General features: G+C 61.3%; 2 protein-coding genes across 8 annotated transcripts in view; both read left to right on the top strand.

Moving 5' to 3' along the window:
* Positions 1 to 6,989, top strand: part of UIMC1 (ubiquitin interaction motif containing 1) — a 39,265-nt gene extending 32,276 nt beyond the window's left edge. For 2 of the 6 annotated variants that reach the window (XM_062002385.1, XM_062002384.1), the window contains exons 10-13: positions 2,561 to 2,639; positions 4,171 to 4,291; positions 6,036 to 6,099; positions 6,508 to 6,988. In XM_062002385.1, coding sequence (XP_061858369.1) covers positions 2,561 to 2,639; positions 4,171 to 4,291; positions 6,036 to 6,099; positions 6,508 to 6,758 — 515 coding nt within the window. In that variant the 3' untranslated portion in view covers positions 6,759 to 6,988. Of the gene's footprint in view, positions 1 to 2,560; positions 2,648 to 4,170; positions 4,292 to 6,035; positions 6,100 to 6,507 lie in introns of those variants that run through there. The other 4 variants (XM_062002386.1, XM_062002387.1, XM_062002389.1 and 1 more) reach the window with 4 other exon arrangements.
* A 648-nt stretch (positions 6,990 to 7,637) lies between these two features.
* On the top strand, positions 7,638 to 13,116 carry HK3 (hexokinase 3). Of its 2 annotated transcripts, XM_062002032.1 has the most exons (18): positions 7,638 to 8,046; positions 8,124 to 8,286; positions 8,613 to 8,761; positions 8,921 to 9,040; positions 9,152 to 9,247; positions 9,331 to 9,430; positions 9,513 to 9,696; positions 9,849 to 10,004; positions 10,096 to 10,329; positions 10,702 to 11,006; positions 11,086 to 11,225; positions 11,369 to 11,488; positions 11,577 to 11,672; positions 11,782 to 11,881; positions 12,001 to 12,184; positions 12,260 to 12,415; positions 12,584 to 12,817; positions 12,926 to 13,116. In XM_062002032.1, the coding sequence occupies exons 1-18, from the start codon at positions 7,933 to 7,935 to the stop codon at positions 13,098 to 13,100; spliced, it is 2,826 nt and encodes a 941-aa protein (XP_061858016.1). In that variant the 5' UTR covers positions 7,638 to 7,932; the 3' UTR covers positions 13,101 to 13,116. The 2 variants fall into 2 exon arrangements, with proteins under 2 accessions (XP_061858016.1, XP_061858017.1); XM_062002033.1 differs by lacking the exons at positions 12,584 to 12,817; positions 12,926 to 13,116 and having other exon boundaries at positions 10,699 to 11,006; positions 11,998 to 12,184; positions 12,260 to 12,530.
* The last annotated feature ends 53 nt before the right edge of the window (positions 13,117 to 13,169 follow it).

Below are 13,169 nucleotides of genomic sequence, written 5' to 3'. Positions count from 1 at the left end.
GGTCTGAGTAAATAAAAAAAGAGGAGCCTGCTGTTGTGTTAGCTGCTGTACCAAGCTGGGGAAGGTCCAGGTCCTGGGTTTCCAGCTCAGTGACTGGTGTTAATTCCAAATGAACAAGTGGAGCCATGGAAGTGCCGTGCCAGCTGCTTTCTTCATGCACTCAGTGGAAGGGCTCATGTGTGTGAGAGGGTCTCTCAGCTGGAGTCACCACCATCCATCGCCTGCTGCGGCTGCTGCCAACACAGGAATCTGCTGCTCTCAGCCTGGAAGTGAGTGCTGGCTGCTGCTGAGTACAGCAAACAGTCTTGAGCTTTGGGACATAGTCCATCTACGTTCTCCTAGCCTCTCAGTTCCTAAGGGAGCCCAGGAAAATGAGGATTTGGAATATCCCCTCCTCCCAAAGCCTCAAACACAACCTGATGCAGCCATCAGTCTTCAGCAGCAGCACTGGTGCCGTTAAAAAGCTCCTGACATCAACAGAAGTGGCACTGAGACAGCAGAAGAAGCAGGGAACGGGTGCAGAGGAACACCAGGAGGTGCCTGGGTGAGCAGGCTGACAGTGGGGCTGTGCTGGTGAGGGTTTGCTCCTCTGCCCCGGGTATGAGCTGGAGCCGAGTGGGCCAAGGATGACTTGACAACCAGAATAAATGTCGAGCTGGGGAAAGGGTGGTTTTGGGGCTGCATCACGTGTCTGAGCCAACGAAGAGCATCACATCTGGGAGAGTTCCAAGACTCCTGTCACACAGCACTGCTCTGTGGTGGGGATTTTCCCCATGGCAAGGCTTTTCCCGTGTTCTGAGCCCTGTTCCTGTGGGCAGCCGGTGGCAGGGGTCGGTCCTCACCAGCTGGCCCTGTTCTCTCTCCTGTGCCTCTGCTTCCAGCAGCACAGCTGGGGGTCTTCCCTTGGGCAGCTGCAGAGCTGGTCCCAGACATCTCTAATGGGCCCATTATGCCAGATGTGTTCACTGCTTTTGGAAGAAAATAGAACTGATTAACACCTGAGCTACTGTACAAGGCTCCTGAGATCCTAAAGGAATATTAAGGAGCACATGCTGATTTGGAGAGCAGCTTTCACCATGCTGTCAGAGCCACGTGGCAGCTGGGTTGTTGGGAGGCTGGATGGCCTGGGGGGTGGCTGTGCTTATCAGTCCTCCTAGTCAGGCTGCCACTTCCAATCTGGGCCAGGCTAAGTTGGAGAGACGGCCGCTTCAGTGCCTCTGAGAGAGGAGCTGTTGGTATCAGTCATCGCCTGTGAGGCAACTCCCAGGTCCTGGGAAGAGCTGGAGCTTCTCTCCTCAGTATGGATGTCTCCTGTCAGCCCCAACAGCTCCTGAGCATCTTGCAGTGCATTTGCTGGTTGTGGCTGCACACCGGTGACTGCTGCTAAGGCAAAGGCCGTGTGGTGGATGGATATCGAAGTTGCCTAACACTCTGGAAATGGGGATTTGCTAAAGCTGTGAAGGATTCCCTTTGTTCTGCACAAAATGTTGTGCGTCACTTTCTTTACCATGGGTGATGTGACAACAGTAAGAGGTTTGTTGTGCCTATACCAGGGATTCAGGGTTTTATAAGTATGGGAGGCAATGTTACTGGGCTGTAAAGCAGCTTGCTGTGTTGTCCCCGTAGCCAGCTTGCCTGAGAGTGCTTATTGTGACATCTGTTTTGGAGCTGGAGTCTTGAGCATCCCTGGTGAAGCAAGCTAAGCTATCTAATATGTTCCCTGAGGATCTTTGCTGGTGGCATGTCAACAGGAATACTCTGAGAGGAATTGGACTGAAAGAGACAACACTCCCATGTGCTCCTTGCCTGGAGAGAAGGTTTGGAAAGGCCACTTGGGCTTGTGGAAGGAACAGAAGCGACTGGACCCATCCTCAGTGTGCTGATCAGCTGGGACCTGGCTGGCTGCCCGCGTGTGTCAGAGCTGGCCCTTCCCTGCTGCCACTGGAGAGCAGCACCACTGATGCTTGGCCTGGGAGAGATCCTCATCCAGAGGCCCTGCAGAGCTGAGTGCAGACTACAGCACAGATCACTCCCGCTCCAGGTGGGCAGTGGAAACAGCAGCTCGTTGTCATATCCCTCCCTTCCTGTGTGAGCTGTATCCCCTCAGCAAGGCTCCCTTCCTGGAGCAGCCCCTGCCTTGGCTCTCCTTCCCCCCAGGCTTTGCAGGGAGCAGGGCCCTGCTGCCCGAGCAGCTGGATGACTCTGCTCCTGGGCTGTTGTGCTGCTGCATGGCAGCTTGAAAATGACTGTGAGCTACATACTGTTGATCCAGCTGTTCTGGCAGCAGACAAGTGACAGTGTGAATGGCTAGCTGGCTGCTGAGCCCAGGGAAGGTAACTCCTTCAACATCCCCCCAGACAAAGGAGAACTGGCCAGCTACCTCTTCTACCTCAGCTACCAGGGAAGATCACCCAGCCCAGCCCAGTCCTGTGTTTCTTTGCCTCTCCCATCACTTCTGCTGCAGCCTTGAGTGGAAATGATTGAAACTTGTTGCATTCAGAGATGGTGTAGGGGTGCTTTGGGGGTAGATGGCAGGTAACCCTTTCCATTTTCCCTCCAGTGCTCACCCGGCGTCAGAGAGAGGCGAGAAGTAAAGCTGCCAGTGGTGACAGCAGCCCCACATCCTTAGACATTGACAAGTAAGTAGGTATGCTTGCTCCTCCAAGCCTGGTTCTGTGCTTCTGTTCTAGCTTGCCTGTGGATGTCTTTATCCCTGTATAAACACCGGCCAATGGCCTTATAGCAATGTTTCCCTAAGAAATTGCCTTCCCTCAGTGCCTCTTGTTGCTGTGATGGCTATATTTAAACTGAAGCAAGAGGAATTTGCTGTTCTCAGATTGTTTATTTTCACATTCATTTCCTTCCAGCCCGATCCATGGCAGGTCAGGGCTGCCTGGTCTCTCTGGCTGCTGTGGCAGGGAGCTGGAGCTAAAATGGTGCTAACTCAGCCAGTTTCTAATGGGAGGTTTGAGCTTGGTAACCCTGGGAATTGAAGAGGCTAGGACAGGGAGGCTGTCAACATGGCACCTGTAGTGATATTCTTAATTAAATTAGACTTTCAGAATAGCAGGGGCTTTGTTTAATCTCTTCCCATGCAGCCCCTCCTCTTGCCACCCACACAAAGCATCATAAGAGAGGATCTGACAGTAAAATCCCTACTATGGAAGCAATTTTGCTGTTACAAACAGTGGATGGCAACATCACTAATGGAATTAGGCTAATTATAGAGAGGACAGCTTCTGTTTAGACACATTATCTGGGTAATCAGCACTGACTGGAAAGAAAATACGGGGAAAAGTACTGCAGAGTTTTGCTCGATGGGGGCTCTCCATATGCATCTTAGAGCCTGGGGTGAGTTTTACTAGGAGAGTACTGCTTATCAAACTGGACACAATGCTGCTGGGGCTGGTCCCAGGGCCTTGGCTTGGCTTGGAGAAGGTCCGCTCCTTAAGAGCTGCCTGGGTGGATAGTCCCCTCCTGAGGAACCAGTGGCTTCTTCTGCAGGGTTTAGTCCCCGCCAAGAGCTGGTATGTGAGCAAGTGTAGCTGTGTAAATCCTTTCACCCAGGATCATTTTCTTCCCAAGCACACCCAGTCATCCTGTGTGAGCCTGGGCATCTTCTACACAAATGAGGGGCTTTGAGGAACGCACTGTACCAGCCCCCAGCAGCTGCAGTGCTCTGCATTCCTCTCCCAACATGGGATGATGTAAAATGGAGACAGTGCAGAGAAAGACTTGATTTACTAGTCAGACAAGTTCATCCAGCCCTGGTAAAATGTCTCTCTGATTTAACACACTTGGTTTGCTTCTCAGGCAGAATTTAACTCCCCTTTGCAAAGCCCTCGCACTTCACTGCTGTGGATTTTGACAGGGTGCTTTATGTCTGGGGAGAAATCAGTGGTGTTTGAGATAGTTAGATGAGCACATTTGATTGTTGTCCCACTGCTGCAGCAGCAGGATATGGAGGAATAGGTAGGGAAGACTGATAATCACTCAAGCCTTGGTGCCTGGTGCTGGCCCGACCCCGGGGAGCGAGGCCTGATCTGGTGACACGTCCTCTCTGTGGCAGGGCCTGGAAGGGAGGTCCTGGAGGGAAGCCACTGCTGGTGGCTGGGGAGCCTGGTGCAGGGTGAATCCTAATGCAGTGCTCTGTCCTTTGCTGCCTGGCAGGTGTGAGAAGTGCTACCTCTGTAAGTCACTGGTGCCACTGCTGCAGTATCAGAGGCACGTGGACAGCTGCCTTCAGGCTGCTAGGCAAGCTCAGGGAACCAGGAGGCTGCGAAGCGCCAAGGTGAGGGGCCACCCTGCAGACTGTCTGCTTTGGGGTTGGGGCTGGGTTTGGCAGCAGGAGCTGTTTCCCTGCTTGACAGGATGAGCTGACCCGGTGTAGGATAAGCTTGTTGCTGTGGGCCACCGTGGCCAGAGGCTTCGTTGCCCTCTTTCCCCTGATGCTCTCAGAGAGCACGAACTGGTCCCAGGGGTGAGCTAATCCAGCCGAGCTGCCAGGAACCTCTCCAGCAGGCAGCCAGCCAGGGCTGTCCCGCTGCCAGGCACTGTGCCTCAGGCCTGCAGCCTGCCTCAGCTCAATAGAGACGGAGTGGAGGGGCAGCATCAGGGTGACAGGTGTGTCCGACTCTATCCACGAGCCCTTCCCCATGGGAAAGGTTTCAGAGACAGAGCAGGAGCTCGGGGCTGGGAGCAAACGGCAGCAGCCAGGGAGGAGTGTGGGGGAGCAGGTGCGGAGGAGGTGTGGGGGCTGGAGGGGGAGGGAGGCAGGAGCGTGGGTAGCAGCTGCCTCACATTCCCTCCTCAGGCATTGGCCCCCACTGTGCTTTTTCCTTCTCGTGGTGGTCCCAGGGGAGCGCGGGGAGGGTCCTTCCAGGCCTTCCTGCTGGCTCCTGCGGGCAAAGCCCTAATGCCGCAGCTTTGCCTGCGCTCAGAAATGTGATTCTCAGCATGAAGATGCAACATGATGTCTTAGTTTCATATAATCCCTTAAATCCATCACAGGCCTCAGCCCTTTGGGGATTCAGATGCAAATGATGAGACTTCTGGTTGATGATTTTGGTTGGGATACAGCCAAGCGCTCTGTGGTTCAGAGTACTGCAGGGCACGGCTGCTCCTGCCTGTGACCGCCTCTGTGGGGGCTGCTTGGCTGGCCCTGTGCCACGTGGAGTCCTGCACACAGGCATGGGCACGAGGCACGGGGGGAAGGTGCTGGAGCCGAGTGGCCCTTTGGGATGGCTTGGCAAGGCTCTGTGTTCCCTCTGGCCCTGCCTTGAGCCAAGGTGGCAGCTCACTGAGGGAGCAGGCACTGCCTGGGCATGAGCTGGGCTGTTGGAAGGCTTCCTACTGGCACGGTTGGACTTGCAGGTTCCTGCCATGGCCAATTTTGGGGTGTTTTGCAGCTCCAACCCTGCAGCCAGGACACCAGTGCCTGCTAAAGCAGCCCTGGGAGCAGCCAGGAGAGGGGACTTTGCTGGGCCAGCAAGGCTTAGAGCAGCCAGGCCAAGTGGTCTTCCTTATCCTGTGTGACCAGCATGGCTGCATCTTCCCAGGGGCTGAGAGGGGGCACAAGACGTGTGGTTCTCATCTGGCTGTGCCTGGAGGAAGGCCTTGCCCTCCAGCACCAAGCCCCTCTGCCCTCAGAGTGGGAAGGAGCCTTCCCTCCGAGGCACAGGGCTGGGGATGTGCCTGAGCCGTGGCAGAGCCCCTGGTGCCCACATTTTCTGTTACAACCCTGTGCTCACTGGCTGGGCTTGGGGATGGCTTCCTGCTTCTCTCCTTAGTGGGCTCTGCTTTGTTAACTGCCCTCAGCTGCCTCTGCTCAGGCACCAATTGGGCTGGTCACAGGGCAGTGCCCTTCCCCTTGGCAGCTGACTGTGCTCAGCTGGAGGCCCTGGAAATGCAGCATTCCCTCTTGTGCCAAGCCTGAGCCCTCAGGCTGAGTGGGACTGTGGCCCCGGGGCCAGCCTGGCTATGAGTTTCACTCGTGGCAAGGCTGTGACTGATGGTGGTTCTCTTCTCCTTGGCAGGACCGCGGAAGGCAGGAGAGAGGACTCCTCAGGATGCTGGAGCTCTCGGAGAGCAAGTCTGCAGGTGGGAAGCTGCATTCTATGCCTGCCTGGGTCAGGGCTGCCCTTTCCCAGCTCTCCTCTTTTGGTCCTGGTTCAGCCTGGGACAGCAAATTACCTTTGGAGAGGGGTCTGTTCTTCCTGAGCAGAGCAGTAGGCTGTGGGATTTGTTGGCTGCTGGCATCCCCCCAGCCACTGTCCACCTCTCTGCTTGTGCCCATGGGACCAGTGCCCAGAGCTCTCGCAGGGGTAGGGGTGTGCTCCAAGCTGTTGCAGCCAGAGATGTCCAGCTTCCCCGGGGGAGGGGCTGACAGGGTGTTTCCCTCCCTGCCTGCACACCAGCACTGCGCTCTACGCATCCAAGGACAGGAGGAGATGGGTGGGGAGAGGCTGGAGGGCACCCAGCCAGGGCTGACGTGCGTTCTCCTTGCAGATGCTGATGCAGAGACCCCCCTCTCTGGACTAGGAGACCAACAGTCCCCTCCCCCGCTCTCAGCCGGAGCCGGGACGTCGGCAGCTGACAGCCCCAGCTCCCTGCAGCTTCCCCTCGACGTCTCCCCTGCCAGACCCGCCGCCTCCTCGGAAGCCACGGCCCGCGTGGTGGCCTTGGAGCCGCGGGCGGCTCTCGGGCCGGGCAGCCAGCAGCAGAGCAAGGGCTGCCGCCGGAGGAAGCGCAAGTTCTGAGGCCGGCGGTGCGGCAGGACCACCCCGCGGCCCCCCGGCGCGGTGCTGCGCGGCCCCGCTTCACCCCTGCCTTGTTCTCCCGCCCCACTTTTGTATGTTTTCTACGAGCTGCGCAGGGAGCGCCGGGGGGGAGCAGTGACTGTGTGTTTTATAGGTGCCTGTGCAGCTTTGCTCTCTGGTAAAGAAACGGAAATATATTTATGTATGTTTTTATGAAACTGCAGCAAGCCCGAGGAGCCGCGCTGTCTGTCTCTGGGGATGGGGAGGCGCTGGGGGGAGGAGGGGAGGCGGCACAGCCGCCGCTGCGGACACCAGCGCTCTTCGCGAGCCGGGCTGGGGCGCGGCGAGAGCCAGCTCCGGAGCCTACCCCCGGGCCCGGGGCCGCCACTGCGCCGTCCCCGCCGCCTCGGCCTCGCCCGTGTCCCCGCGGGGCTCTGCGCCGTGCCCGCGATCCGAGCTGCCGCCCGGGGCGGGCCGGTACGATGAGCAGGGACGCGGGGCCGGGGACGCGGGGCCGCCCGTTGGCCACGGCGGGGCTGGCGGAGCGGCCAATGGCGGGGCGGGACGCCCGCGGGCGCCGCTCCCGTTGCCGGGGTAACGGCCAACGGCGGTGGCAACGGTCGCCGCCGGCCCCGCCGCCATGAGCAGTGCTGGGCGCCGCCGCTCCTCGCCGCGGCGCGGCTGGGCCGGGCAGAGCCCCGCCGCCCCCAGCCGCGATGGCTCCCCGGGTCGGGGGCCGGGCCCGGAGGAGCGGGGCCACGCGGCGCGCCGCCGGTGAGGGTCCCCGGCCCGGCGGCGGCCGAGCGGAGCCGTGTGTGGGGAGGCGGCGGTCGCGACCGGGGAAGGGGCTGAGCCGGCTCTCTCCGCGCCCCGCCCCCGCCTGCTGACACCTCCCCTGCCAGGGGAGACACCAGCCTCTGGCTTCTTGCAGGTGGGGAGGAGACGAAGGCAGGGCGAGCTGGTGGCAGCCCCTTTCTCCCGCGGCCCCCGAGGACAGCCCCAGACCCTTGGCTATCATGGGGCACAGTTGCACCTTATACCCGCGGCTGCAGGGCCGCGATTGCAGTGGGAGGACACTGCAGAGCGATGGTTCTGTGGAGGCCGCGGCCTCACGGAGCAGGGATGCTGAGGGGAGGTGGGAGCCGCTCGTGTGCTTGGGCAGGACGCGCAGTGCATGTCCTGTCTTCCTGGGGCCGGGGCTCAGAGGGTGACACACCACGTCCCTCCACGCAGGTCCTCGGGGAGCCAGCAGCTGCACTACCGCTCTTCACATCCCGTCTGCACACCGGTAAGGCCCATCCCTGCCCTGTGCCCAGCCCCAGGCTCCCCTGCCCTTCAGACCTCCCCCTGACGAGCCACCCCTAGGTACAACAAGCCCTGCAAGCGCTCATCCTCCCGCTGGAGAAGCTGCAGGAGGTGAAGGGCCGCCTGCTGCAGGCCATGTGCAAAGGGCTGAGCCGCCAGACTCATGCAGAGGCCACCGTGAAGATGTTGCCCACCTACATCTACTCCACACCTGATGGCACTGGTAAGGCAGCCTGGCCTGGGATGGGCTGCTCTGCTCGCTTGCAGGCCTGCATGACTTGCTGGACTTGGCCCTGGGGCTGCTGAGGACGGGTCCGCCAGTCTGCAGTCAGTTATGGGGTCCATAAGATGCACCTGTGCTGCCTCTGCCAGTCCCCAGTGCAGGGGCAGAGGCCAAGAGCTGGCTTCCCCGGCCCCTGCAGTAGTCTCAGGCTCTCCAGAGCCTCCCCCATGGGTGAATGACTGTCCCAGGGACAGGGTGAGGAGCCGATTTTAGGGGATCTGCTGCAGATGCCATCTCTGCCTGACACTGCCTCTGCTCTCCCCTAGAGAAGGGCAACTTGCTGGTGGTGGAGCTGTGCCAGAGCCATGTCCGGACCCTGCAGGTGACCCTCTCAGGCGATGGGAACCAGAACCCTCAAGTGACATCCAGAATCTTTAACATGCCAGGGGACATCATACATGGCAAGGGAGAAGCGGTATGAGGAGGCCATGGCGGAGGGTGGCTGGTGCTGGACTGCCCAGCACTTCAGAGCCTCGGCAGAGTACTGGGACAGTGCTGGGGCTCCATGGGGCCTTCTGCAGCCCAGGTGCTGGGTAAGGGGAGCAGTGGGTCACCCCTGGCCGTGCCCTTGCAGCTCTTTGACTTCATTGCGCAATGCGTGCGCCAGTTCCTGACGGACATCGGCAGTCCCCAGGATCGCCTCCCCTTGGGCTTCGTCTTCCCCTTCAGCTGCAGGCAGAAGCAGCTGGACAAGGTGAGCAGCACACTCCTGTCCTGGGACTGTGACCAGCTCCTCCCTGCTATAGAGGGGAGTGGCACCGGCCCGATGCCGGAGGCCAACGGCTTGGTCACGCGCACTCTACAGGCAGAACTCATCTCCTGGTCCAAGGGCTTCAGCTGCAGTGACGTGGAGGGGAAGGATGTTGTGCAGCTGCTGCAGTCGGCCATCAGGAAGCAGGAGGTGTGGGCCACGGGGTGGGAGGGCCTGGCTGGGGGCTGCCTCCACAGGGCAGCTGGTGAGGCTCTCATTTTGCCCTCATCCAGCTCTACCACGTGGATGTTGTCGCCCTGATGAACGATACTGTGGGCACCATGATGACATGCAGCATGGGAGGGAAACCTTGTGAGGTGGCCTTGGTTGTGGGTGAGCAGCAGGCATCTCGTGTGCCAGGGTGGTGGGTGCTGAGAGGAACTGTGGTGATGCTAACCCCCATCACTCCCCACAGGGCCGGGCACCAACAGCTGTTTCATGGCCGAGGCGCAGCAAGTGGAAATGGCAGAGGAGACCAGTGGGAGGATGTGTGTCAACACCGAGTGGGGCTGCTTTGGTGACGATGGCAGCCTCAGCGACATCCTGACCCCCTATGACCAGTGTGTGGACCAGGAATCCTCCAACTCTGGGGAGAAAAGGTACTTCCACCTCCCAGCAAGGGCAGGGGCCCAGGGCTCCCATCCAGCATGTCAGGCCCCACCCCAGGAGCACACGATGGCCCTCTGTGATGCTCTGTGAGGGCTGAGGGATGCTGGGGGGGATGCCTGACTGCAGCTTGGGCTGCACACAGGTTTGAGAAGCTGGTGGGAAGCCTGTACCTGGGGGAGATCGTCCGGCATGTGCTGAACACCCTGGCTGCTCAGAAAGCACTCTTCGTTGGCAGCAATGTTGCCATCCTGAGGACCAAGGATGTGCTCAAGACCCGGCACGTCCTGGACATGATCGAGTGCGTGTCTGGGGACCAGGAGCTGCCACGGGCGGGAGGATGGGAGGGTGGCGAGTGGCCCCATCAGCCAGCATCGTGCTCCCTCTTGCAGCACCGAGGAAGGCGCGGTGGAGACCAGGCGCGTTCTGGAGGCGCTGGGGCTGCAGCCGAGCGAGCAGGACTGTGGCCGGGTGCAGCAGATGTGCCGGGCGGTGGTCAGCCGTGCCACCGCGCTCTGTGCCACTGGGCTGGCCGCCATCCTCACCCACATGTGCCGCAGCCGGGAGCTGAAGCAGCTGGCAGTCAACGTAGGGGTGGATGGAGAATTGTACCAGGGCTACAGCAGGTGAGGAGGGACACGGGGCTGCTGGCAGGGTCCCAGGCCAGCGGAGTCCCAGCCCAGTGAGGTCCCAGCCCAGCCAGATCCCAGCCCAGCAGAGTCCCAGCCCAGTGAGATCCCAGGTCAGCCAAATCCCAGCCCAGCCAGGTCCCAGCCTATCAGGGTCCCAGCCCAGCAGGGTCCCAGCCCAGCCAGGTCCCAGCCCAGTGGGGTCCCAGCCCAGCAGAGTCCCAGTCCAGCCAGGTCTCAGCCCAGTGAAGTCTCAGCCCAGCCAGGTCCCAGCCCAGCAGGGTCCCAGCCCAGTGAGGTCCCTGCCAGGTCCCAGCCCAGCAGGGTGCCCCAGGCCCAGCCCTCATCATCTTCCCCTTGCTGCAGCAGGTTTGGGGAGATCGTGCAGAGCGTGATTGGGCTGCTGGCCCCTGAGTGCGTGGTCACCCTCCTGCCCTCGGTGGACAGCACGGGGCTGGGGGCGGCCATGGTGACGGCGGTGGCTCTGCGGCTGGCGGCCCAGCGCCAGGAGGTGGACTGGCTGCTGGCCCCGCTGCGGCTCAGCCGCGCCGACCTGGAGCGCGTCCAGGCGCTGATGAGGCAGGAGATGGAGCTGGGGCTGGGCAGGGAGAGCAATGCCAACGCCTCTGTCCGCATGCTGCCCACCTACGTTCGCAACACGCCCGACGGCACCGGTGAGGGCCGGGGCCCTGTGGAACGGGGCTGCCAGGGGTGGCTGCGGCCTCGCTGATGTCCTGTGCTGGCTCCCTGCAGAGCGAGGCCAATTCCTGGCCTTGGACCTCGGAGGGACCAATTTCCGGGTGCTGACAGTGCACGTGGGGCAGGAGAACATCCACATTGCCAGCAAGATCTACGTCATCCCCACCGACATCATGCGGGGCACCGGCGAGGCGGTGAGGCCAAGGACCCCTGGCTGAGGGACGGGTTGAGGGGTGGGAATGCCCTCCCCCATCACTGCCTGCGGGCCCGGGACAGGGCTGGGAGACCCCCAAGGCATCACCCCAGCTTGAGCCCTGAGACTGACTGCTCTCCACAGCTCTTTGATCACATCATCGAGTGCATCATGGACTTCCAGCAGGAGGAGGACCTGATGGACCAGATCCTGCCACTCGGCTTCACCTTCTCCTTCCCCTGCAAGCAGATGGGTCTGGACAAGGTGAGGGGGTGGCTGCAGCCCTGAGTGGAGATGGGGAGGGCTCTGAGGTGTGAGCAGCTGCCTAGCCCCTGTCCTGCCTCTCTCACAGGCAGTGCTGCTGAGCTGGACCAAAGGCTTCAGCGCCTCAGACTGCGTGGGGCAGGATGTGGTCCAGCTGCTGCGGGAAGCTGCCCAGCGCAAGCAGGTAGGGCAGGGCTGGGGGCCTGTCCCCTGTCCCGGGGTGCCACTTCCAGCCCTGGGACCTGCCTGGGGTGCCACTAAAGCCACATGTGTCCCCGTCTCCGGTTTGGCAGCACCTGGGGCTGAAGGTGGTGGCCGTGGTCAATGACACAGTGGGAACCATGATGTCCTGTGGCTATGAGGACCCCAACTGTGAAATCGGCCTCATCGTAGGTGAGGAGCAGCTCTACACCCAGGGGGTCTTCCAACCCCCCAGCCCACAGGGTATGGCCATGGGGTGCCAGGCAGCTCTGGTAGGGCTACAGTAGTGATGACACCTGTGGGCCCAGCAGGGACAGGAACCAACGCCTGCTACATGGAGGAGATGAAGAACGTGGGCACCGTGGAGGGGGAGGAGGGCCGCATGTGCATCAACATGGAGTGGGGGGCCTTTGGGGACAACGGCTGCCTGGATGACATCTTCACTGAATATGACCAGCTGGTGGACAAGAAAACCATCAACCCGGGCAAGCAGAGGTGGGTCAGGGCCCCAGGGTAGGAAGGGGGCTGGAGTGGGGAGGCTGTGCCCAGCTGAGGCTGTGCGTGGGACAGGTTTGAGAAGCTCATCAGCGGCATGTACCTGGGTGAGATCGTGCGCCACATCTTGCTGATGCTGGTGGAGAAACAGCTCCTGTTCCAGGGCAGGCCCTGCCCCAAGCTCCAGACCAGGGACATCTTCCAGACCAAGTTCCTCACCACCATTGAGACGTGAGTGCTGGGCTTCAGTGGGCTCCCTGAGCCCAGGGTGGGGAGTGTGAAGCCAGAGGCCCCGTGAGAAGGGGCCAGGCTACAGGGGAGTGTGCGGGGTGATGCCACCCCCAGGCTGGGGCTGCGGATGGGGGTGTCAGTGCTAACGGTGGCCCTGGTGCGGGGCAGCGATGGGCTGGCCCTGCAGCAGGTCCAGGCCATCCTGCAGGACCTGGAGCTGGAGGCCAGCTTTGAGGACAGCATGCTGGTGCGGGAGGTGTGCCGGACTGTCACCCTGCGGGCAGCACAGCTCTGCGCCGCCGGCATGGCCGCCGTGGTGGAGAAGATGCGGGAGAACCGGGGCCTGGCGCAGCTGGCCGTCACCGTGGGAGTGGACGGCACCTTGTACAAGATGCACCCCTGGTGAGTGGGGCCGGGGGTGTTGGGTAGCCGCCGGGGACGCTGGCCCTGCGGCAGCTGTCTAGGGTGAGGGCACCCAGCCTTCACCCCCTCCCCCCTCATCCCTGCCAGCTTCTCCCAGCAGCTGCAGGAGACGCTGCGGGACCTGGCGCCCAACTGCACCGTCACCTTCCTGTGCTCAGAGGACGGCTCGGGGAAAGGGGCCGCGCTGGTGGCGGCCGTGGCCTGCCGCAGGGCCGTGGCCTGGGCACGGCCGCTGCTGCAAGCTCCCTTCTCACCACAATAAAGCGCTTTGCTCCGCACCTTGGACTCCTGGAGCTGGGGGGGCACAGGGTGTGTGGGGCAGCGCACGGCC

Source organism: Colius striatus, chromosome 9, assembly GCF_028858725.1.
Source record: "Colius striatus isolate bColStr4 chromosome 9, bColStr4.1.hap1, whole genome shotgun sequence".
NCBI classification, from domain to species: Eukaryota; Metazoa; Chordata; class Aves; order Coliiformes; family Coliidae; genus Colius; species Colius striatus.
Note: the sequence above shows the minus strand (reverse complement) of the source record. Positions and strands in the feature narration are given on the sequence as shown.